A 23,215-nucleotide genomic window follows, 5' to 3' on the forward strand; every position below is an offset into this window, starting at 1 on the left:
TATGCTGCTTGCTAGGTGTAGAGGATGCAGATTGCCTTTTTTTCCCTTTTTTTTTTTTCTTTTTTGCTCCAGGGCTGAAAAAGTAATTTGTTTGCAGTCAAAGCAGTGGAATGTGGGACACCATCTTTGTCAGTGTAACTAGAATCCCTTGTTGCCTTGCTTCCTGAAGTGAGTGGGGGGAAGTACAGCCTACTGATGTGTTGCTCATCTGGATAGATAGAGTACATAGCTGGGGAAGAAGCTTCTGCACTTGATTTTGATTCTTTCATCCAAAGACAAATGTGTGTACTCTGTGTACTTGTCATACAGGAGAAGCATATGGGAGAGACTTACAGAACTTGCTTTACAAGGGAGCAGGCACACATGCACTCATTTGCCAGTGCCAAGCCATCAGCTTTGTCTCCCCAGTTAAAAACAAAACAAAACAAAAACAAAACACACACACACCAAACAAACAAACACAAATTGTGGTTCTTTACCTGCCTATTTGTTAGTCTTTCCTGGCCTGCTTTGCAGATGACCTTGAATAATTGATATTATCCACAGTGTTGGTCATTCCTGTTAAACTGTGGTTCCTGTTTGTCATATGTGATGATTTGTGCACAGCACAAAAAGAGTTGGTCTGGTGAAGTTTGCAGTTTGTCTGGAAGAGAGGGTGCAGGACCAAGACATTAGAAATCTCCTTTGTAAACCTTGAAATATGGTGAGATGTCACAGGTTGAATGGTGGCTGATGCAGTCTTTTATTGAATAAATGGCTAGATCATGTTTTTGTGAATTAAATGCATCTTCTACAGCTGTGCAAAATATGCTTGAATCAGAGGTACCAGGAAAGAAACTGCTTCATATTAGGTACTGTGTATAGAAGCTTTTTGCATGTACCACTTGGAATTCCAAATCAAGGGGATTTGGAATTTAGCTTAGCATGGTAACCTTGACATTTCCATGACGAAGACTACCTTCAGGTGTGCTAGTTGCCTATAAATTCGTATATTGTGTGAGGGTGGCTGTATCTAGGATAAATTTGCTTGTTTATTTTTTAAATCCACTACCCTGTTTTGTCTGAGGTTGATTATCAGTCTCTAGCTCTAGCTTGTAGCAGCTAACACTGAAAGTTGGGTAGTTCAGATGTTCCTCCTTAGTAGCCAGAAACTTGGATGTCACTAAGAAATCTTTTTTCTTTACTCTCCTTACAATGTCTGACTTGATGCAATTGGAAAAAATGTTTTGTTACCAAATATTGCGTGACAGGGATATAAAAAGGCAGGAGAGAGTTTGGTGATTTTTTTTATTTATTATTTTTTTATTTTTAGTCTAGTAGCCTAAATGCTACTGAGTTATGATAAGTTAATTGCATGTGATATGTTAACTCTTCCTTCTTCTGTTGCAGGGTGTAGTTGGAGGAGTCATGATAGTAACTCCAAATAACATCATGTTTGACCCACATAAATCTGATCCTCTGGTAATTGAGAATGGCTGTGAAGAATATGGGCTAATCTGCCCCATGGAGGAGGTTGTCTCTATAGCTCTCTACAACGACATCTCTCACATGAAGATTAAAGATGCATTGCCATCGTAAGGAGTATTCTTTCCTGAACTTACGTTTACATATTTTCCCTAAGGGTCATGGAAATAGAGGGAGGTGGGGGGAAAGGGCTTTAATCACAGAATGCAGCAGAATATAAGAAACCAGGGGATGAAAATGCCAGCTAAAGAATGATTCAAAGGAATTATATTGTTCTTTTGCTTAATGCTTAGAGGAATTCAGTGGCAGAGAGAAATGGGTCATGAATATGGGAATTGCAGTGCAAAGGAGACCAGTAAAAAAATATATCAATGACAAGCATTGGGTGGCATGCCTTGGTTGGGCTCTTGCACTATCTGTTCTCTAAGGTTATTTCAGTGGAAGTGAAGACGGTTTGTTCTGAACACATTTGTTGTTACGAGGACCATTCTGAGAGTATTATTTAAAGCCTTTGAAGATAAGACCTTAACTGCTATCTTCAGGACTTACAAAAATACCATTTTGTAGAAATACTTCCAATTCAGAACCAGGGAAGCTCTGGTAGTTAGAATTTGTAATACATAATGGTCTTGGGGAGTGGGGGAGAGCTTAGTTTCATTTAAGTGTAGTGTAACCATGTTTAAGTGTAGTGTAAGCTTAATTTGTTCTAAGCAAGATGGTAACTCATCTACTTCCCTCCATTTTCTTATTTCAAGAAAAATTTTCTAGATACTTGTGTTATGCTCATCACTAGAGTGTCTAGTAACTTGTTAGTAACTCCTAAGTGATGAAAGTCTTGCATTCTTATTCACCTCAGACTTTTTAGCAGTAAGAAAGAGCTTACGCGGTTTGCTGGTGTGTGCTGTTAAGTTTTTAAGAATTTTCCTTTTAAGAGTGTTTTATGATTATCTTGCATTAAAAATAAATCTTTGTGGAAGTCTGCATTAAGTAGTAGGTTTTAGTGTTGATAAAAGCAAAAGGAAAAAAGATGTGTTGACAGTTACCACTTTGCAGTAAACATGTTTAAACAGGGTACAGCTTCTCTCTGATTTGCTTTCTTCTCAAAAACGCATTTTTACTGGCTAGGAAGGCATGAAAAACCTTTGAACTACCAATCAGTATAGCCTTGACACATTGTCAGGTGTGGGAAGTAACGATATTAATATGATATGAATTAAATTCCAGCGGCTAAATACATGTCCTGTGTTTTCTTTTGGTCACTGAACTTCTGATGACTTGCACGTTCTTATGACATCTGTACCATTTCTTCACCTGTGTCTCAGTCTGCAACGTGATTTACTCATTTTATTTTGGTATTATCCTTTCCACATTTTTCTCTGTTTTCTTTAAAGTCATTTATTTCCACTGATGTATGTTTATTTTGGAGAAAATAATTTTAAGTTGAGTTTCAGACTTTAAGTTGATATATTATTCATTTTTCTTTTCCATTTTTTTTCTGTTTCCATTTTGCTTTTAACATCCTATGTACAAACGCCATTTCCCCTGGCAGTGACATACCAAAGGATCTTTGTCCTCTGTACAGGCCAGGAGAATGGGAAGACCTTTCCTCTGAGAAAGATATCAATCCTTTCAGCAAATTCAAATCCCTTAGCAAGGAAAAGAGGCAACAGAACGGGGATTCATCCACAGTGCCAGGTGCCAAACAGATAAAACCTTCAGATAAGGAAAAGTCTGCTGATTTTGAAGTTCTTCAGTCATCTGAGAGTACAGGTTCAATCAAATCAAAGTCACTGGAGTTTACCAACAATATCACTGCCACTGAGCGTTTGGAAAAGTTTGCTGTGGATCCACGCACCAAGGAGCCTTCTGGAGAAAAAAACGTTTCAGACATCAGAACCAAAGACAACTCCCTTTTGGGAAGAGGAGGGGATGATTTCGTAGAACTGGAAAAGACATCATCTCGTGTGGATAGAGGGCTGGACGGGAAAATCTCAGTAATGGAAGGCTTGCTGGCTGACCCCAAGGAGTTGGGGAGAACTAAGCAGCAGGTAACCAAATCCGCTACAGAAGTCCAGGAGCACTTGACTGTTGATTCCTTGGAAAAAAAGGACAGTGTTGAACCTAAAGCTGACTTAGACTTAGAGCTGTGTGAAAAGCAAGATGTTATTCCAGAAGTAAACAAATGTGTCAGTTCCCCGACAGGTAAGGTGGAGACTGCATTGGACACTAAGAAAGAGCTAGAGAAAGATAAACTTATCGAATTTTACCTCAATAAAGATGGGAATGGGTCTCAGTCATCTGAAGACTTACACAAGGCTGAAATCCAGAAAGGTGAAAACAATAAAGCAATTGGCATAGACCTTACACTTAGCTGTTCAAAGTCCCAAGCTAATGAAGTCCATACAGTTAAAAGTATGGAGCTTGATTCCTGCTGCATTGAGAGGAAAGCACCTTCATTAGAAATCAGCTCAGCAGCAGCAGAGGAAAAGGATCTGAAAGAGTCTGTGGACTCTTCATTAGTACCAGCTGTAGACAAGACCTGTCAAGAAACACAGTTAGACAATCAATCAGAGATCAGACTGTGGCTGCTGCAGAAAATTCAAGTGCCAATTGAAGGTAGGTCTCTGGTTATCCTTGTTTCCTCTGAGACTTGGACAGCATTGTGACGGTAACGTTTGAATTGATATCCTTCTGCTCTGAATTTCCGCTTTCTATGTATAGTACTGGTCTTTTTCGTTGTTTTTAATCTTGTATATTTTAATTTAATATATATTTTTTTATATTTAGAAGAAAAAAACATAACTTTAAACTCCCTAAGCTTCTAGTTTAATAAGTAGCTTGCACGCTCTTTCCGTATTCGGTGATCACTGTTTATATAAACTTTACCTCATATAAACCTCACCGCTGGTTACTGGCTTTAAGAAGGACAATAAAATGTCATCCAGCTGGAATACTGACAGGGATGCATCATGGCATAGGAATTGTCACTCCATATTCATAACTTCTCGTTCTTCAGTGATGTTGGCCAGTGTATTTCTGATAGAATCCATCACAGTGTGTATAGCAGTGCTTTGCTGTGAAGTGGGTCCTTTAGTATTGTCGCTGTCTCTTTCGGGTGTCTTCGATGCTATGGAAATGCCTAAAGAAGTGATAAATAGGAGGATATGTAGAGTCTTTTATTGATACTTTTGTTTTGATTAGTCTTTTTTTTGTAAGTAAAATTCAGGAAGTTACTGGAAAGCATATAAGAAAAAGAAATCTCACTGTAGGTAGCACATTCGCATACTACTGTTTCTACTGTTACTCGGGACGTGTGAGCACTAGTCCATCCCAGAGCGTTAGCCTAGTGAGCTAAGGGGCATCCCCCCGATCCACGTCAAGTGGTGGAGGGCAATTAGAGTGGAAGTCTTCATTTTAAAAACATTTTTTCTTAACATAATTTTACCTTTCTTTTGGAAGGGTTTATGTCTTGCTAGTTGCATTTGATGATTGTTCTCATAGGAAAACAACAGCAAAACCAGAAAACGGCTGTATGTGTACTCCTACAACTTATGCAGCGATTTCAGTGCAATTGAGGTTACGGTTTAGTAAACATTTTTTTCTGTCAAACTGGCAATTTAAGAACTTACACCACTCTTATGTTTTACCCTGTCCCCCCTGTGCAGACAAAAGGTGTTGGTATGGCTGTTTGACCATCACAGTGGAGGAACTGATTGGGCTTGGTGTGCGTGCACGGTTGCTCTTTAGCTGGATCAGTTTCCTGGACCCACTCAAACACTGGAGTAGGAATGAGGGATCTAGCAGGAGGGGAGACAGCAGTGGCATTACCCTTTGCTGTGGTGCGGTGTGTTGAGCTGGCTGTGATGACCGAGGTAGTCAAGGTCTTCTCTTCTGCTGCCCCCTTCCTTGCCTGCTTCATGTTGCTGTTTGCACCCAGCATGATTGTCATACTGATGTGAGCTGCAGTGCTATTCTGTACGTTGCTGTACAACTGAGGGGGATACAGCCCTGATGAAATGGGAATAAATAGCCACAATATAGAACGAGCAAGGATTTGCTAAACCGGTTTCGCTATTTAATGACATTAGGTTTAATTCTGTGTATGATAATTGAGTCTTCTGTGCCGATATTTTATCAGTTGCCATAGTTGTGCTGTCCTGTAAACAGTCCATTTCTCCTGTCTCTTGTTCAGATATGCTTCCTTCAAAAGAGGAGAAGAGCAAAACTCCTCCAATGTTTCTGTGCATTAAAGTAGGCAAACCCATGAGAAAGTCCTTTGTGTCTCAGAGCACCACCATGTCTCAACAGTACAGTAAAAAGATAAAGCAACCAGAGTACTGGTTTGCTGTTCCTCGGGAAAGGTAAGCTACAGCACTTAATTTGTAAATGTGTAGTGCTTTCTAGAGTTGAATGTGACTTTCCCCTGTGTGGTCCATGGTGTCAAATGCAGCAAGGATGCTGAGATGAGGAGAGGGGTGCCCCCCTTTTATTGCGTGCCAGAGAGAGAAAGGAATGTTTGTTGCTGGTCCAGTTATACTTTCCAGAGGGAAGGAAGAAGGCAGTAAGTGTCACGTGGAAGATGAAAAGGGTGATACACGTGTTACTAGCTCATGATAAAAGCACTGGGGAATCATCTGGGTTTTGGGCATAGTGTAGGAGGTGAGGGAAAGGTGGAGCGGTTGCAAAAGTGCCAAGGAATCCACGAAGGTGCCAGTGTTAAAAATAGGTACCTCACATGAGCAAAGGACAAGAAGTGGAAAAGGGAGACACTTCTAACTGAATGGGTGTGGCTTTCTGACTTCGTGCCCATGAAAACAAACAAACAAAAAACCCCATGCATCCCTTTGTGATAAAATCCACTTAAAAGGTCTGTGCCCTTAGGTATATATGTATAAAGAGTAGTACTATACAAAAAAAAAAGTAAGGCCTGTGGTTTTTCCACATAAATCACCCAGGAATTTTCCCTGGCTGTGAGGAATCACATCCTTGGTCTTTCTCTTGCTAGAAGGCAGCAAGAGCAACTCTCATGTCTGCTGATGAACCAAAATACGGAAATTAGTGATCACACTTCCTGTGAATAGATACTAGAAAGAAAGAATCTGAATCTGTGATAAATTTCAGTGGTGTGTCTTTAAGATGTAGTTCATTTTTATATTTAAAAAAAAATAATCAGACTATTTATTTTCAAATTTGTAGTATATGTGTTAAGTTAATGTTTATTTCATATATTTTAGAAATGAGTGTTTTAAGCAGACCAGTAGTGTGGAAGCTGCTGACACGGGAGGAGGGGGAGAGGTTTAATCCAGCTGGAATGTGGCCCTCGGGAGTGTAGCTGCAGGTAGCTTTTGGTTTGCTCGTTATCTGCTGAACCCGGTCCTTGGCTTCTCAGGGATTGCAAAAGTATGGGTTCAGAAAATTCTGGTTTGGTGTATGAGTAAAGACTTCAAGGGGTTAGAGTGATGCTGCAACACAACGCAAGGTCAGTTATTGCTTTGGAGATAGCGTGTCTGGTGTTGAATAAAGCTACCGGGATTGAGATTGTCTCTGACCATTGTTCTGTGTAACAGCTAAATCTGTTAAACAAAGTGGGAATGTAGCTTCTGTACTTTTTGTTGTAAAAGCAGAAAATTTATTCTTAGCGGGGGGATCTAACTAATACACAAACTTACGCATTGATAATTGGTTTATGCTTCAGTTTTTAGAACAGTAAAATTAATTTCTGAAGTGAGCTATTGCAGTGTTTGGTCACGCTGGCTGACAAGGCAAATCTTGGCTGTTACATCTGCTGTTTGGATCTTTATCAAAATAGCGGTGCATGTTGCAAGATTGGGTCATTCCGGTGATGTTCACACACGCCTGTTTAAACACCACGGGGGTGTGTAAAAGGTTGCACAGAACCTGGGGCAAAAATTAAACTTGAGACCCACTCCACCATTTTAATGCAAGATATGTATTTGCCTAACAAGTGGGTGTTTTCTTTGAAGTCTCAGACATATCTGAAAGCAAACTGTGTAGTTCCCTGCTCACTGATGGTATTGCTTGGTACTCGTATTACAAGGTATGTGATCACTGGTTTTGCATCTTGAGAGGGTCACGGACAATACGCTATTTGGGATAGCTCTGCAATGTATTTTTGATGCAACATCTCAAAATAAATATAACCTGCATTCAAAATATCTTTAAATTTAGTAAGTTATGTAGGAAAATATCAAAAATACCTCTCGTCTCATTGGCCATAAAGCAGCGTAAAGAAAATACTTGCTGTCACTGTAGCTTGTGCAGCATCTTCATGTTTCCATCAATAAACAAAAAAAGTGAGATTGTGAAGAAATTAATGTGCACGTCTATAATCACTGTGTAAGTTAAATCACCAAATCACAGAATGGTTTGGGTTGGAAGGGACCTTAAAGCCCACCCAGTTCCAACCCCCTGCCATGGGCAGGGACGCCTGCCACCAGAGCAGGTTGCCCAAAGCCCCATCCAGCCTGGCCTTGAACACCTCGAGGGATGGGGCATCCACAGCTTCTCTGGGCAACCTGGGCCAGGGCCTCACTACCCTCATGGGCACAATCTAAATCTCCCCTCTTTTAGTTTAAAGCCATTGCTCCTTGTCCTATCCCTACTCTCCCTGACAAAGAGCCCCTCCCCAGCTTTCCTGTAGGCCTCCTTCAGGCACTGGAAGGCTGCTGTAAGGTCATTTAACTGTATTTTTCTGTGACTTATTACTGTTTGCTGTTGAACCAGCTTTGGTAACCAGTTGCCAAAATGACTCTGTTTTCACCCTGAGCCCTGTAATCTGCTGCTCCCAGCAGAGCTGCCGTTCCACGTGCAAACAGCCTGCTGCTTTTGTGCCCTTTGCAGGCTTCGGTAAAGCTGCATGTTGGGGAGTGAGTGGGGGATGAGGGACACCCTCCTTTTAAAAAGTTTTTTTTTTCCTCTACACAGGGAAAAGTGCTGGCTGATTTTCTTTATAAAGGGCATTAATAAGTTCTTCTAGTTCTTCTCTCGCTATACGTGACTTCACAGGGTGCTGTGGGTGGCCCAGTGACACTGATGACCCCGAGCAGCGCAGCTGAGTTAATCAGCGACTCTGGGGCTGCTCTGTGTAGCTTTGCTTAATCACAGAGGCATTCGTCTTAGCACGTAATGGGGGAGATGGACATCGCTGTTGTCTTATATAAGGATCGCCCAGTCTCAGGCAGCTTCTCATCAGGGTAACTGTTCGTCTGAGCAGAGAGGCACTCAAGGTTTTGGACAGTAATGAAAAGATCGAATCTTTTGCTGAGAAGCCTTGCAATGGGTGTAGCTTACAGTATCAGAGGGTGAGTCTGTGTGCGCTCTGTGGTTTTGTGCTTAAGGATATTGAGAAGGAATGTAGACTTTTTCTAACTTTGTCGATTTTGAGTAGCAGTAGGTGAGTAATTATGTCACTCACAGACTTCCTCAAGCTGTTGCAGAGGAGGATGTCTTGTGCTGGGACAGAGATACTAATGCATAATTTTGCTTTACAAACGTGCATCCTAGCAAATAATTTCCTCATTTGAGTGTTGACAAGTTTCTCAGTCAAGAAGTAAATTTGTTGGTTATCTATAATATAAATTTAGCAGACATATTTGGTTAATCAATATATTTATTTTGTGTTGATTTAAAATGCATCGCATTAAAATCATGCTGCTGAGAGGGCATCCACTTTCTTGGAGGTTACTTTTTGTGAGAGCAGGTAGGATTCTCAAAGAGGAAAACAGCAGAGTTTGAGCCTTACTTCCTTTTTTCAGTCTTAGCCTCGTCCCCATTGATTTTTGGTTTGGTTTTGGGGAGTCGGGTAAGGTTGTTTTTTGTTGGTGGTGTTTGTTTGTTTTGTGTTTGTTTTTTTAAGTTTGTTTCTTTTGGTAGAGCATGATTTTGCTTTGTTGTGACTCTTCTTCATATCTAGTGCATAAAACATTCAATTTAATGGGGTTGAAGTTGAGATCTTGAAGAACTTACAGCATAACTACCTACAGTCAATACTTGCATGCTTTCCATGCATTTACACAGCGATTTGCATAAAGAGGTGATGATTAAAAAGATCCCTATGGTGAAGTAACTCTTCTGTGCCCTTGTTAATGGAGAGGAATAGGTAACATAAAGCTTAGATTTAGACTCCTTTTGAATTATCCTTGTATGAGTATAGTAGTACTCTTAGATATCTTGTAGTCTACTACAAAGTAGTACTTTGATATCTTATTTATCAGGAGTCTAACAGATGGCCTCCAGGGGTCCCTTCCAACCTCAGCCATTCTGTGTTTTGAGGCCAGGAGCTGCAAGTGGACTTGGAGCCCTTGCACATGTATCATCAGGATACACAACCCTTCTCACCCGTTAATTACCTGAAATCATTCATTTATGGAAAACTTCTTTGCCTCTACCCCAGAGAAGTCAGATGTAGTCGTATTATGGTGGTGATGATGTCACTTTGGAAAGTCCTGAATTGAAGTACATCTTTTAGAAGAAAAACCATTTTCAGTTCCCTCTCAGGAATCAACAGTAGCTTGACAAGTTGATTAATACGTTTTATTGATAATTGCCTTCGCCATTTAAAAAATGTTCTTTTTCAGCGCTCTGCGTACCTACTTTTTCTGGCTTCTGGTTCCTGGATGTGGTTGTATCTATTACCAGGATTCAGTTCCTGTATTGCTCCTGTAAACTATGTAATTCTTTTTGCTGTTGGTTTTGCGGCTCTTTGTCTAGGCTAGGACACCTGCAGGACTCCTGAATCGAGTACTGTGAGCAGAGTATTCCAGCAGTTCTCACCCAAGTGTCGGATACCAAACCAACACAATCTCATTCTTTTCCACAGAACCTTGCTTTGTTTGTTCATTCAAGGACTGCACAAAGTATTGCCATCAGCGTGTTAATGCAGAGCTCCTGCTCCAAAATTCAGAACCATTATCCCAGGGTCATTCTGCCAAAGACAAAGCAGCCATCCTGCAAGCATGCCCTCCGCTTTTGGTTATTAAATATATCCTCCTGTGCTAGGCTGCACTGACATACATACCTGATTGTGCCCAGTTTACTAAACAGTGCAGTGGCATAAATATTCCACCAAGCTTTTGTCTTATACTGATTTTATCAGCAATAATTGTATTGTTTCTGCCAGACTTTTTTCAGGGAGAATATTTTTCTGATTGAAGAATATTGAGCTGTTTACACTTTCTTTTGGTAAGAAACAAATTGAATTTCGTTTTGTTTTGGACTGCAATTCCAGCAGCAGGAAAAACAATCTGTTCTGATGTGAAAAGTCTCTTTGAGTAGAAATTTTCTTGATTTATTTAGAATGGCTAAAATGCCATTTCTGAGCTACCTGTTATATGAAAATAATATAAAATCAGATTAATAAAAATGCTGGTCCTGATTTTTATTATTTTTTTTGGTCCTTCTAATAGTGAGGCTACTGAAGCACTGAAGTAGATCACATTAGGGGTCCCTCCCTGGGAGCTCCCCACGGCTCAAGCATGTTACACTGCTGGCTCTGGTGCTCTGTGGCATTGCCTGATCAGCACAGGAGAGAAATAAAGCAGAGGAAGAGTTTGCTGAGTGTTACAAAGTTCTGGTAGAGGTGTGCCTCTTTGTCCCCAAGGGAAAAGCCCTTCCTATAACAGAGGTCGTCAGTCTCCACATCTGGAGATTTTTTAAAACAATTTAGGCACTGACCTATAATGATTTCAGATGTTCATCTGGGGATGAAGATGTGATCTTAACACACATCCACTGCTGGAAATCTTTGTCTGTCAGCAGCACTTGTGATTTACTTGAAGTCACTAACTTATATTTCCTGTGTTGTTCTACTTTTATGGATTAAATCATCATTTGATGTCATATCAGATATTTTATGGAAGCCTAAGCACATGGTATTGCTACATGTCAAATCTCTGTCAGCAAAACATTTAAACAAAAAAACTCATTTAAACAATTAGTTTTTGAATTAGTTTTGAGATTCCTGTTCTGTTTAATCAAGGGATATTTCAGCTGTTCCGTTATAATTAGGACACTATGGTTGCAATAGTTCTCTCTTTCATTACTGTTGTTCTTGCACAGTGTTTACCCAACGCTAGTTTTCTCCCAAACTATTAGAGCTGCCCCAGTATTTGAAGTTTTATCAAAAATCAGCATCACCTACCCAGACTTGATTCCCATCTCTCTTAAAACTTAAACTTAAAACATAGACTGCATGCATAGGGAAAATTCTTTTTTTAAAAAAAAAAAAAGCGATATCTTCTCTTTACTCTTTAATATAGTTCATAGCTACTATAGGAACATAAAGTATTTCATCATCACTGTTATTGAGAAATTTCACTTGGTGGTTGCTCAAATATAAAATCAAAATATGTATTGAGTAATTTGTCTCTTTCAGATGACTGTTGGTAATGTGCTCTTTCATTAATGAGCACGGCAAATACAATTTTTAGGATTCAGGTTGCTCACAAAGTGCTTAAAAATAATAACTCTGACTTTACTGTCGTGGTTTTTAAGTTATGTTCTTTACAGGATGAGTTTTCTACTGAATTTATAACCTTCACTGTAAACTTGTTTTATGTTTTTGTTCCCCCTGTGCGTACATTACTATGGGTATATTTGTAAGCACCTTCACTTTGCTACTAAACTGTCTGCAGCAAGGGTGTTTTCCCCCCCCTTTTTTTTCTTTCTTTAAACAGTATTCCATCTTTCATTTTTGATTTGCATCTCCTAGGTATTTTTTTGAATGATTCTCATTATCATCTTTTGCTTTTGAATAATTTCTTTCTGGAGTGATTAACTTCAAGTTTCTGATCTTGGGCCTTTCCCAGCACTTTGTTTTATTGGTTTTTCTTGTTAGTACATGACACGCTCGTAAGCTTGTGATCACCAGAACAGCTACTGAGATCTAGGATACATTTCTTTGCAGGTCTCAGGTTGGCTGTAAGAGAGTTTCCCAAGCAGTGGCTTTTTTTTTTCTTTTCCCCATTTGGTAGCTTGGGAATACCAGCCTAACATAATGTTACAGTTTTATTAACACAGAAGGGATGCTCTGCATCCCATTTCAGAACAACCTCCCTTCTCCAATTAGCTATTTCTCATTTTGTGTTGCTGCTTTTTAAATCTAGAGAGTCTGGATTTATTTAGCATCTGCCCATGGTAGAGGAAAACTGAGTTATAGGCTACTTAGAGAAACTGAGCACGTACAGGTCCATGGGCCCTGACAGGAAATCTGCTGAGTGTACTGAGGCAGCTGGCTGATGTTATTACAGGGCTGCTTTCTGTCTTCCTCTGAAAGGTAATGATAATTGGGAGAGGACCTTAATAACTAGGAAGACAAATGCCGCAACCATCTTCTGAAAAATCAAGAACCTTTGGGAACACAGGCCAGTCATCTTTACCTCAGTCTCTGGGAAGATTATGGAGCAAGTCCTTGTGGAAGCCATTTCCAGGCACGTGGAGGGCAAGAGACAGCTGTTGTAGATTTACCAAAGGCAAATTGTGCTTTCCCAACCAGATAGCTTTTCTGTCATGAGATGGGGAGCTCTGTGAACAAGGAAGGAGCAAAAGGTGGTGTTAGTGAACTTAATCTCCTAGAATATTCTCACAGTCAAGTTTGAAAAAATGTTGTCTGGACAGGTAAGTGACAAGGTAGATGAAAAACTGGACTGCAGGGCTCAAAGTCAATAGGTAGTCAAGTGGACGCCAGGTGCAAGTGGTATTCCTCGGGGATTGATACTGTTCGATGTCTTCATCTAGGGTGTGGACAATGGGATAGAACACATCCTTGTCATTTGGGGGGGATGACACTAAATCTGGGATGTTCATACACTGGAGAGCAGGGCTGCCAGTCAGAGGGACCTCAACGAGGAGGCAGAACGTGCTGACAGAAGTGTCAGGAAATTCAGAGAAGGCAAATGCAAAGCTATACACCTGCGGTGGGGCAGCCCCTGCAGTGATGCAGTCTGGGGACGGGTGGCCTGGGAGCAGCTCTGCAGAAAAGGAGCTGGGGAAGTTGAGAGCAAGCTCAGCATAAGTCAGCGTGGCTCTTTGCATTAATGAAGGCTGGCTCATATAAGGAAGGGCACAGTAAGCAGCTTGGGGGAAGTGGCTATGCCCCTTTTCTTTTGGGTACCTGGTTTAAAATTTAAAATAAAAATGAAGAAGGCCTTTTGCAGGTGCTGCATGCATCAGGGGAAATTAGACGTAAAAGGAAAAAAAACAACATGGCATTGGTTATGCATGGAGCAGGTTGCGTGGAGAGGCTGTGCAAACTCTGTTGGAGATTTTCAAAAATGCAGATGGACAAGACCGAGCAAGCTGCTCTAACTTGGAAATTGGCTCTACTTCAAACAGAAATTGGACTAGGTGCTCTCCAGAGGTGCCTTACTGCCTAAATTTGTTCTGTGATTCCGTGATGGGAGAATGAATGCTGCTCTCCTACGTCCACCTGCATGAGCATGCTTTCCAGTCTTAGCAAGGAAACAGCAGCCACTAGTTTTATTGCTCTCCTGTTAGTGTTTGTAGGAATTAAGTAGCTAACTTTCCAGAGTAGGATTAGTGCATGTGAAATACACAGTGCTCAAGTTAAATGCCCTTTTCAGTTAAAACTCAAATTAGTTAGTGAGAAGATTGCCATCCTGCTCTTTCTGAAGCACCTGCGGAGAAAGCAAAGAGGAATGGGGCATGCTGTGTCAGCTATGGATGTGGGAAAACTGCAATTAGAGGAAAAGATCCTAACTAAAATTAGATCATACAGCTTTCAGAAATGTTCCATATTTCACTAGTGTTAGATCTATGCAAGTTAGTAAGCAGTCATACGGCTTCTTAGAAAGTGGGGGAACCCCTGACAGTGGGGAGCGAGACCCTCCTTTAGCCTCTTCCAGGCAGGTACCGGCCGGAGCGATCCAGAAGGCTGATTGCTTGTGCGTTGCTACCTTGAGCTCTCTCATTTGTGCGTGTTGTGCAGAGTTATGAACGACAGCTGAAATTTTGGCGTTGTATCCCAGCGTTAGCCATGTTGCTTGTTCTTGGTGAAGGGAGGCTCTTGATGCCTGAGGAACTAGTACTAGGTGTTCACATACTGCAGCTGTGTGTGCTTGGGTGTCTTACAAATGTTTCATGGGTACAGTTCTTATTTGATAACAAAAATTTAAATTCAGATAGGACATCTAGTAGCCAGGCACCACAGAAATGTTTCTGAATATTTAAAGGGGAAGGGAAAAAGTTGATGGCAATGCTGATTTGTTCCTTTTTTTTTTTTTTGTGGTTAGGAGGACATGAGGCAGCAAAGTTGATCCTTTATTCTTTGAGGGCAGTGGAATTGGGCATAAAATCTCTTGAAGCCAAAGTGAGTCAAGCCCCCAGATATCACTTTTACAAGGAATTAATGTAGCCATTGTGAGCAGGCAACCATTTTAGGACTATCGGTTCTGCAGTTAGAACTGCTGTCAGACTCTAGCCCTTACTGGTAGGAGTGTAGAACAAAAAATATAGACTTAATTGTAAAAACACCTGAAATTATATTTGTAAACAACATCCAACAGTTTTGAAATGGTGTGTTAAGATTACTCATATTGTTTGTGCATATCCTATAAATCCAAGTAACATGAAATGTGATAGGAAAGTGTCTGGGATTCTCTAAGATTTTACTTGTTCTGTTATTGACCAGGGAATTGCCAGGAGAATCTTTCTGGTGAATAAGTGAAGAAAAATCCAGTGTCAAAAGTACTTGCTGTCTTTATGTCTGCCCTCTTTAATTAGCATTTGATTTTGCTGCATTCAACTTCTTGTACAGTGGATCCACTAACATATTCCCGTTTGGACTTGCTTATGTTCATTTTAATTTTGATCTTCAGTACTATTTGTTGGAATAAAGGAATATGATAAATAAATGGTTTCTTTATAATTTGTTCACTATTCATTATGGATGTTGTCAGAGAACATCTCTTTGAAGAAAGTAACTGAGACCTGACTACATTTATGAAAACGCATACCCTGCTGGCATTATATCATTAACCAAGCTGTCAGTAACGGCTCGTTTTCCTTATGGTAACAGAATGAATAATTGTGGTGCAGTTAGCGTCTGTAAGTTTTAGAGGACAGCTAGAAATGTGGTGTAGACTTTATTGATGATACTTTATGGCTTGTTTTATGTGGAAGGTCAAACTATTGAAGTGATTTTTTTTTTCTGGATTTAACTTTTGTGAGCATGATCTAGTACTAAACCAGCGGACTTCTTAATATGAGTTGTAGGGGACTGACTTAGTCTTAGCTACTTAGTCTTTCAATGATGCTTTGGTTGTGTTTATAGGAAAAGAAAGAAAAATATATTGCAGGGAGAGAAAGCAGAGAAACCTTGAAGTGCTTCAGGCTGTTAGGTAGAAGGAGCTATTGCTTTGTGTGGTTTGCGAGGGTGGAAGTATGTGGGTATCCTGTGTGTCTGGCTGTCCCCTTTTGTCCTTGGGCGACATCTCTGTACTATGTGACAGTACATGGTTCATGGATCACTGAAAAGTGGTTGTTTTCTCCTTTTCTGTTTACAGGGTGGATCACCTGTACACATTTTTTGTTCAGTGGTCACCAGAAATATATGGGAAGGATGCCAAAGAGCAAGGTTTTGTTGTGGTAGAAAAGGAAGAGCTTGATATGATAGACAACTTCTTCAGTGAGCCAACTACTAAAAGCTGGGAGGTGAGTGCTTTCCGTGAAGCATGTTTGTATCAAGTGTGCATCCTGTTACAAATCTCAGCACTTGCTCTCTTAATGATTTTATGATGTTTCTTTATAACGTTTGTTGCTTCTGGTAGAAGCCTTCTCAAGGCAGCTGTCTCACAAATGTACTCATATTCCTTCAGTACTCCTTTCTTCTCTCCCCAGAAATGGCAGGCAAACAGCTAACAGTTTTCTGGCTTGCAACTAGTAGAAGTTATGTAAATATTTTGGTTATGTTATGTTAGCCATTTGCAAAGCTATACAGGCACATGTTGTATGTGTTGCTAAATTCATACTGTATTTATATGCTACTAATAAATTGTCCAAAAAGCATACATGCATGTGAACACCAGCACAGTTTGAACACCAACTTGGTGCTCCTTGAAATGGATTGGTGTGTGATGTTGTTGTTATACCAGACCCTTGCTTCTTAGGTGCACACGGTAGTTTAAATGTTAGCTGTAAGATGGATAGGTTTTATACTCAGACTTTGGCTTTTTCATCTGGGAGCTTTTGCTGTCGGTTTTAACTACTTGGTGTGCATGTGTTTGCTACCTGTCTGTTTCTCATGCATATAAAATCTAGTTTCTAGGGAAAATAAGCTTGTGTATGTTTTTCTAATGATATTTATGAACCCTGAAGCACTTGCTGTGCTACAGATGTGTGATAAGTTTAAAAAAAAAAAAACAAACATAATTTCCTAAATGGGAAGTAGCTTGATGGTGATTTTTAAAGTGATCTGATTATTTGTCTTAAACTTGTTCAAAAAATTCTACTGCCCTGTTTTTTAAGCATTTCTGTTTTCAAAGTATGCTAAAAAAACAGAACTCAGGAATGGAGCTTGTCATTCGAAATGTAGCAGCAGCATCTCTGATCCTAAATAGCTTTTATTTTTACAGTTTTGTGGTTTCTTGATGGTGCTTTGTGAACTGCAGGATGGAAAAAAAAAAAGTCTTCAGTCCTTGTTTTGTTCAGAGCTGAGTGCAGTCATATATTACATTTGATTTCACTCATCGGTTGCTATTTGTATGTCCTTTAAATTCAAAATGAAGGGGAAGGACTAATGATCCAAAGAACAAATGTGGGAGGGATCCAGCTGCACCGGGAGCCTGTCTCTCATTGTTTTATTTAAATATGTATTGGGGGAAGAATTGGCTGGAAATCGTTTTAAGGTGTGTCTCTTTTGTTTGTAACATATTCAGGCTTTACAAAATCATCGTAGGACTGCCAGGAAATCCCTGGTGAAAGCCCAAATTTGGGCATGATTACTGTGATACTTTCACTCTCCCTTTTGGGGAAACAGAAAGTGTGATTGTAGAGAAGCATATAAGCAATTTTATCAAAGTGTGTCATGGGCAGTGGCTGTCTGTCATACTCGTGGGCAGGAGCTCTTGCCGCTGGAGCACAGAAGTACAGTAGATACTGCAAAATAAACTGGTAGATGATGAAAAGGCAACAAATGTCATTGAATATTCAAATTCTTTACTGTGCTAGACCTGACCAGGAGGAACCTTCAGTGAAGGTATGTTGAACTATGTCCCTATTTAAACAGCATGGATCTGCTCCAGCACTTCTATCTTAGTAAAAAAACGTACGCTGTTCTCAGATGAACTTTACACAGACTATTTCTGCCTCAGGTAGCTTGCTTTCTCCTTCCCATAAAATCTTTACAAGATGCTGTCGATCCAGTTCCTGTAGTTGTTGATTCTTTTCATTTGCTTTTGCGTGGTCTGTAAATATCTGATTTTGCATCTCACTCTTTTTGCAATTCTTGAGTGTGAAGTTGCTGCAAATGTGTGCTTCAGTTACAGCGAAAAGAGCTGCATTTAGAGACTAAACAGGCATCTGCAGGGAAGAGGGAGCTTTGTGTGTGTTTGGAGTTGGATTGCAGTTTACAACTGAGTTAATAGTTCTGTGGTTGCCAGTATCTGTAAGTTTGGTTGCGTTTTCCCACAGGTACCTGTTGCTGTTGATTTACTGTGATGCTCCACCCCCCAGCCACCAGGAAGCCTAGAGAACAGTCTTTGTAAGAGGAGTTTAGGTACTTCTGATTTAAAATGAAAAAAAAATATATATATTCAATTTAAAACTAATAATGGCCCAGGAGATTAGGAGGGAAGAAGAAACATTCATGAGGTGGAGAAAGAACAGGGCTACAAGCAGAAAGACCCATTTTCCTTTAATAGTTTGAGGAGGGGGGGTTGTTTTGTGGTGGTTTGTTTCTGTGCTTGTTTGTTTTAAGTTGGCCTAATTTTGCAGTGCAAGCCTTCGGTGAAATTGGCCATGTGAGAAATGCTCTAACAGAGGGTTCCCTCCCATCTCTGAAGGGCCCAGGACTGGCTGAGCCTGGGCTGGAGGGTCAGGATGCGGCTGCACGGCTCTTCCAGCACCACGGGCAGAAATACCAGCGCTGCCTGGCTTCACGGGGGCACCTAACTTTAATCGTGCAGGCTGGGTTTTGTCCTCTTTTCCGAACCCCTGACGTGGATGTTGAGGCACCGGTGGATGAACGTGGGCTGGACGGAGCGAGCTCAGCGGAGGTGTCGCTCTTGTCCCCCTGGAGCTGCTCGGCGTGGCTGGCAAACCAGGGCTTCATCCTCCCCACAGCAAGCTCCTCACAAGTCCTGGTCCTACTGGAAAGCCCCCTCTGTGCTTTGTGGTGTGGCTAAACCTGCGCCTGGGGTTTGTCCGCTACATTTCCTTCTCCCGCCCCCCACGGGGCAGGTGTGCGTAGGGCCTCCGGGCGTTTTTGGCAGTTGGCAGCTCCTGCAAGTTCCAGCAGCGGTGGCGAAGGTGTGGGGGGGGTTGTGCAAGTTTAATCCTTGGGTGCAGTGAAAGATGTTTAGAAGCAGCGTTAGTAGGAAGGTATGTGGAAGCCCCACAGAGCGCTCCTCAGCCACATTTTGAGGTTCCTATTCCAAGATAACTCTTGTGGTAACAAGATCGTGGAAGGAAGGTGATTTAAGGGTTCCCGGTTGTTTTCTAGCTAAGGCTCCTTCCTTCCTCTTTTTTTCTCGTCAGCCCCATCTCTGAGCCCTTGCTGCTGCTTCCTGTTTGCCATGGTGGCACCGGGCCCTAAACCCAGCCAAAACCCCACGGCTGTGTGCAGCGTGCCTCATCTCACCTCGCCTGCAGCCCCGTGAGGTGCACTGGAGGATCAGCAGCTTTCCCTCTTGCCCAGGCCCCGTTTTGGCACCTGTGGCCTGCCCAGGCTGCACGTGGCTCAGAGCGTGTCCCCGTCTCTCTAAGCACGTTGTAGGCTGCTGTGTACTTCTACAAACCGGGGGGTTAAACGTATGGACTTGCCTTCTCGTTTTGTTTTCAGCTTTACAGGAAAAGGTCACGTGTGGCCTACCTCTAGTTGTGGGAGAGAAGCCTGTGCTTCTGTTTCACAAGTATTCGGATTCACACCTGAGAAGTGTAAATATTGACTGACCTTTTAAAATATTATCATGTGTTCTCCACACGATTTCTTAAGAAAATGGGTAAATAAAAGTTTTCTAAGAGTTGTTTGATTATTTTCAACAAAGAATGTTATAAAGACCTTGACTATTCCGAAAATGAGTATTTTAAAAAACTTGGAAAAACTGGATGCTCAGATTTTTACTCAGTACATTTCTGGCATGATATAACCGCAAAATATCTGTTAAAGTTGATTTATGTTTGTAGCTCTTTGCAATATTGCATCTGTTTGAGCTTGTATATACAAATGGAGAAGAAAAAAAAAAAAAACAACCACAGGAAAAAGCTGGTGGTTTGGAAAAAAAGGGAAGTGAAATTTTAAACTTTTTCATATTCTCATGCATTAGCACCTGAGAAAATAATATTTTCAAGTAGCTGCATGAGAGAAAACAAAGAAGTTTGTGTCCTCATTTAGATTCCCACAAGGAGAAGATGTGTGCAGCGTGCCTTGGAAGTCGGTGCGCTTTAGCCTTCAAACTTGGGACCAAGTATGTCTGAGACTGACCACGTGCTGTCACCTGCTCACCTCCGTGTTTATTAATCCCAAAGGACCCCACAGTAGTGGGTGGTCCCTGGGGTGTGCAGACGTTCTGACCGTGCTAGCCATGCTGTCTCGTACCTTGCCATTTGAGAATTTCCTTACTAAGGTTGCCTGTGCTGGATGTAACCATTCTATACAGTGGTTTTGTTTCATGCAGTATGACAGAAAATGAGTATGTTGCTTAATTAATTTGCTTCAGTGAAGGACTGACAGAATAAGAGCTGTTTTTCAGTTTGGACCCTTGTTCTCTCGCCTCAGATCATTACTGTAGAAGAAGCAAAACGGCGCAAGAGTGTTTGCAGTTACTATGAAGAAGAAGAAGATGATACTTTACCTGTCTTAAAGCATCACAGCGCACTCCTGGAGAATATGCACATAGAGCAGGTATGGCTGGAAGAAATGCAAGTTACCTTATTAGGTCTGGTGCTGTCTTTGCTGAGTGTGGGTCATTCTACTTTCTGGAGGTGATATTGATGCTTTTTAAGAGTTTGGAAGATTCGTGCAATGTCCTGCTTGCTGCAGCACTGGCTCACCTAAAAAAAACTTATGTGGAGTTTGAGTTGTGATACAGAGGACTGGTAGCTTTTTCAGTGCTTGGAGAGGGGGGTGCCAGTTTTGAAAACTCTTTTACAAGTGATGTGAGTGCAGTCAGCTGAGCTTGGAGTACAAGGCCATGTGCATGTGGTTGAGGTGTTAACCTGATGGCATCAGCTGCTACCTCAGCAGCATTTTTTTGGATTCAGAAGCCACAGCAGAGAGGGAATTGTCTGTAAGACACTACCCCTGATCTAACCTGTTGAATATGTAACTGTTTCTCCTTGTTCACTGCCCAGCTTGCCCAGCGCTTGCCTGCAAGAGTGCAGGGATATCCCTGGCGGCTTGCATATAGCACACTGGAGCACGGGACTAGCCTGAAGACTCTGTACCGTAAATCAGCATCTCTTGACAGTCCGGTTCTCCTTGTCATCAAGGATATGGACAACCAGGTAAGGAGTGCTTGTGGTGCAGGGGTTGGACTGAAAGGGCAACATTGTTTAAAACAAAACATGATGAAGTGCTAACCATGCTGTGTTACTGAAGTAACATCACACTGCAAGAAGGCCTTGGTGTTTTCTTTTATTTATTCTATTTATATTTTCTACTGCTTATAATAAGCTTACAGGCAGGAAACTTACATCAGCACTAATAGAAACAAAACCCCATAGTTCCATAAATACAAGTGCTCCTTTTAATAGTGCCCATGGAAGTATCTTCCCTAGGTAACTCAGTTAACGAGCTCTCACAAATAATGGAGGTCTAGTATTTCACTAGCTCCTAGAGGTGTCATTCCTGTTGCCATGTGTCTTTTAAATTGAAGGATACAGAAGATTTGCAGGACTACTTGCTCAATTGGTGTATTGCACTAGTTGCTTCTTCCAACATGAAACACCAGCTCAGAATGAAATACCAGAAAGTATTTTGAATTTATTTTTCTTGAATTTTGCAGTTCTCGAAAACAGATTAATCCTTTTATTCTGACAGATTTTTGGAGCATATGCTACACATCCCTTCAGGTTTAGTGACCACTACTATGGCACTGGTGAAACATTCCTCTACACATTCAGTCCAAATTTCAAGGTAAGTGCTGTTCGATTTCTCAGATTATTTTGTTGGATACCACATCTGAAACATTTATGAGAAAATTTTACGAAGGCAGCATATTTGAGTTTAGAAGATGTGCCAGCTGTTGATGAACGCAGTTAATCATTCATTGTCTCAGTGCAATCCTTTAAACAAAAATGGCTGTAATTTTCTGAAGTGCTGAGAGGACAGTCTCTGAGGGTAAGCAGAGGGCTTCAAGTTGATTGAGGGGCTGAAGTAGGGAGAAGTAAGGAGTCAAAGACTCACCTTGGAAGGCAGTGATATCAGGAGTAGCATATAATTTCATGCATGCTTAGGATCACAGTGATGACAAGCTAGAGATGAGAGTGCCACTGAAATACCCCTTCATGTCCATAGCTTGTATTTTTCAGTATTGAATACATTGGCCATTTTTAACAGAATGCCTGTTGATTTAAAGATGCAAGTAGAATTTTAAAAATTACTAGGGTGTCTTGTTCCTAGTTTAAATACCTGTTGTTCCTTTTCTTTCTACCTCTTCTTTCTCCCCCTTCAAAAAGAAAATAAAAATTAAAAATGACCGCACCAAAAATACCTTCTAGGAAGTCAGTCCCCAGTAGTTTTAGAGTGCCAGTATCCTCACAATCCAAGTGTATTTGTTTCCTCCCGCCCCCAGGTATTCAAATGGAGCGGGGAGAATACCTACTTCATCAATGGAGACATGACCTCCCTGGAACTTGGAGGTGGAGGGTGAGCAAATGTTTGGTTTTCAAATTGCATGGCTAGCTTTATTTTATCTTTTAATGAGAATAGAGACAATGGTAGTTGCAAGAAAAACTAATCAGCAAAATGGCTGAACTTAATTCTAGTAAACTGTTTAGGACAGATACCTCAGCAATCTGATTTCTGTTACAGACATAGAGCAATCTCCATTGCTTAGAGAGCAACTGATGTTGGGCAAGTAATCTTTTTTGGGGGGAGGGAGGTTGACAAAACCAGATGTTTTGGATAGATACGCTGCTCATTGCTGAAGAGGTTTGCCGCTGGAAGATAATCTGTAATGGCAGTTTTGCCATAAACTTCCAGGGTTTCTCACATGGTCCTTGTTAAATGGTTGTTATTCTGTTGCTCCGTAGAACAAGGATGCAGACAGTGCTTAATTAGATCCTAAATTTCAGAAGTCAGTGGGTATGAAATCAAGGACTATGGCCATGCAACTAACTGAAGCTGACAGCAGGCTGCACCATGTGACATCTGGCCATGGTTTGCATTGGGGGTGCATAAACACCTCTCCTCCTAAACTAGGAAGGAGCCACATCCACAGCCAAAGTGCTGGGGAGGTGTTCCTGATGCCTGCGCCGTGGGGCAGTTGGGCCTCGGCCATGCCCGAGAGGCTGCTCGCCAGCAGCAGCCAGAGCCGGTGGCGCTGAAGGTGTGCGC

The 23,215-nt window shown here is 41.2% G+C and overlaps 1 protein-coding gene across 10 annotated transcripts in view; it reads left to right on the plus strand.

Annotated features, from left to right (window-relative positions):
- NCOA7 (nuclear receptor coactivator 7) overlaps positions 1-23,215 on the plus strand; it is a 94,441-nt gene that overhangs the window by 68,685 nt on the left and 2,541 nt on the right. For 7 of the 10 annotated variants that reach the window (XM_083829001.1, XM_083829000.1, XM_083828999.1 and 4 more), the window contains 8 exons: positions 1,390-1,574; positions 3,014-4,080; positions 5,657-5,825; positions 16,005-16,152; positions 20,435-20,560; positions 21,010-21,162; positions 21,698-21,793; positions 22,452-22,525. In XM_083829001.1, the coding sequence (XP_083685127.1) occupies positions 1,390-1,574; positions 3,014-4,080; positions 5,657-5,825; positions 16,005-16,152; positions 20,435-20,560; positions 21,010-21,162; positions 21,698-21,793; positions 22,452-22,525 (2,018 nt within the window). The other 3 variants (XM_083829005.1, XM_083829006.1, XM_083828998.1) reach the window with 3 other exon arrangements.

This window comes from Anser anser, assembly GCF_964211835.1.
Source record: "Anser anser genome assembly, chromosome: 3".
NCBI lineage: Eukaryota > Metazoa > Chordata > Aves > Anseriformes > Anatidae > Anser > Anser anser.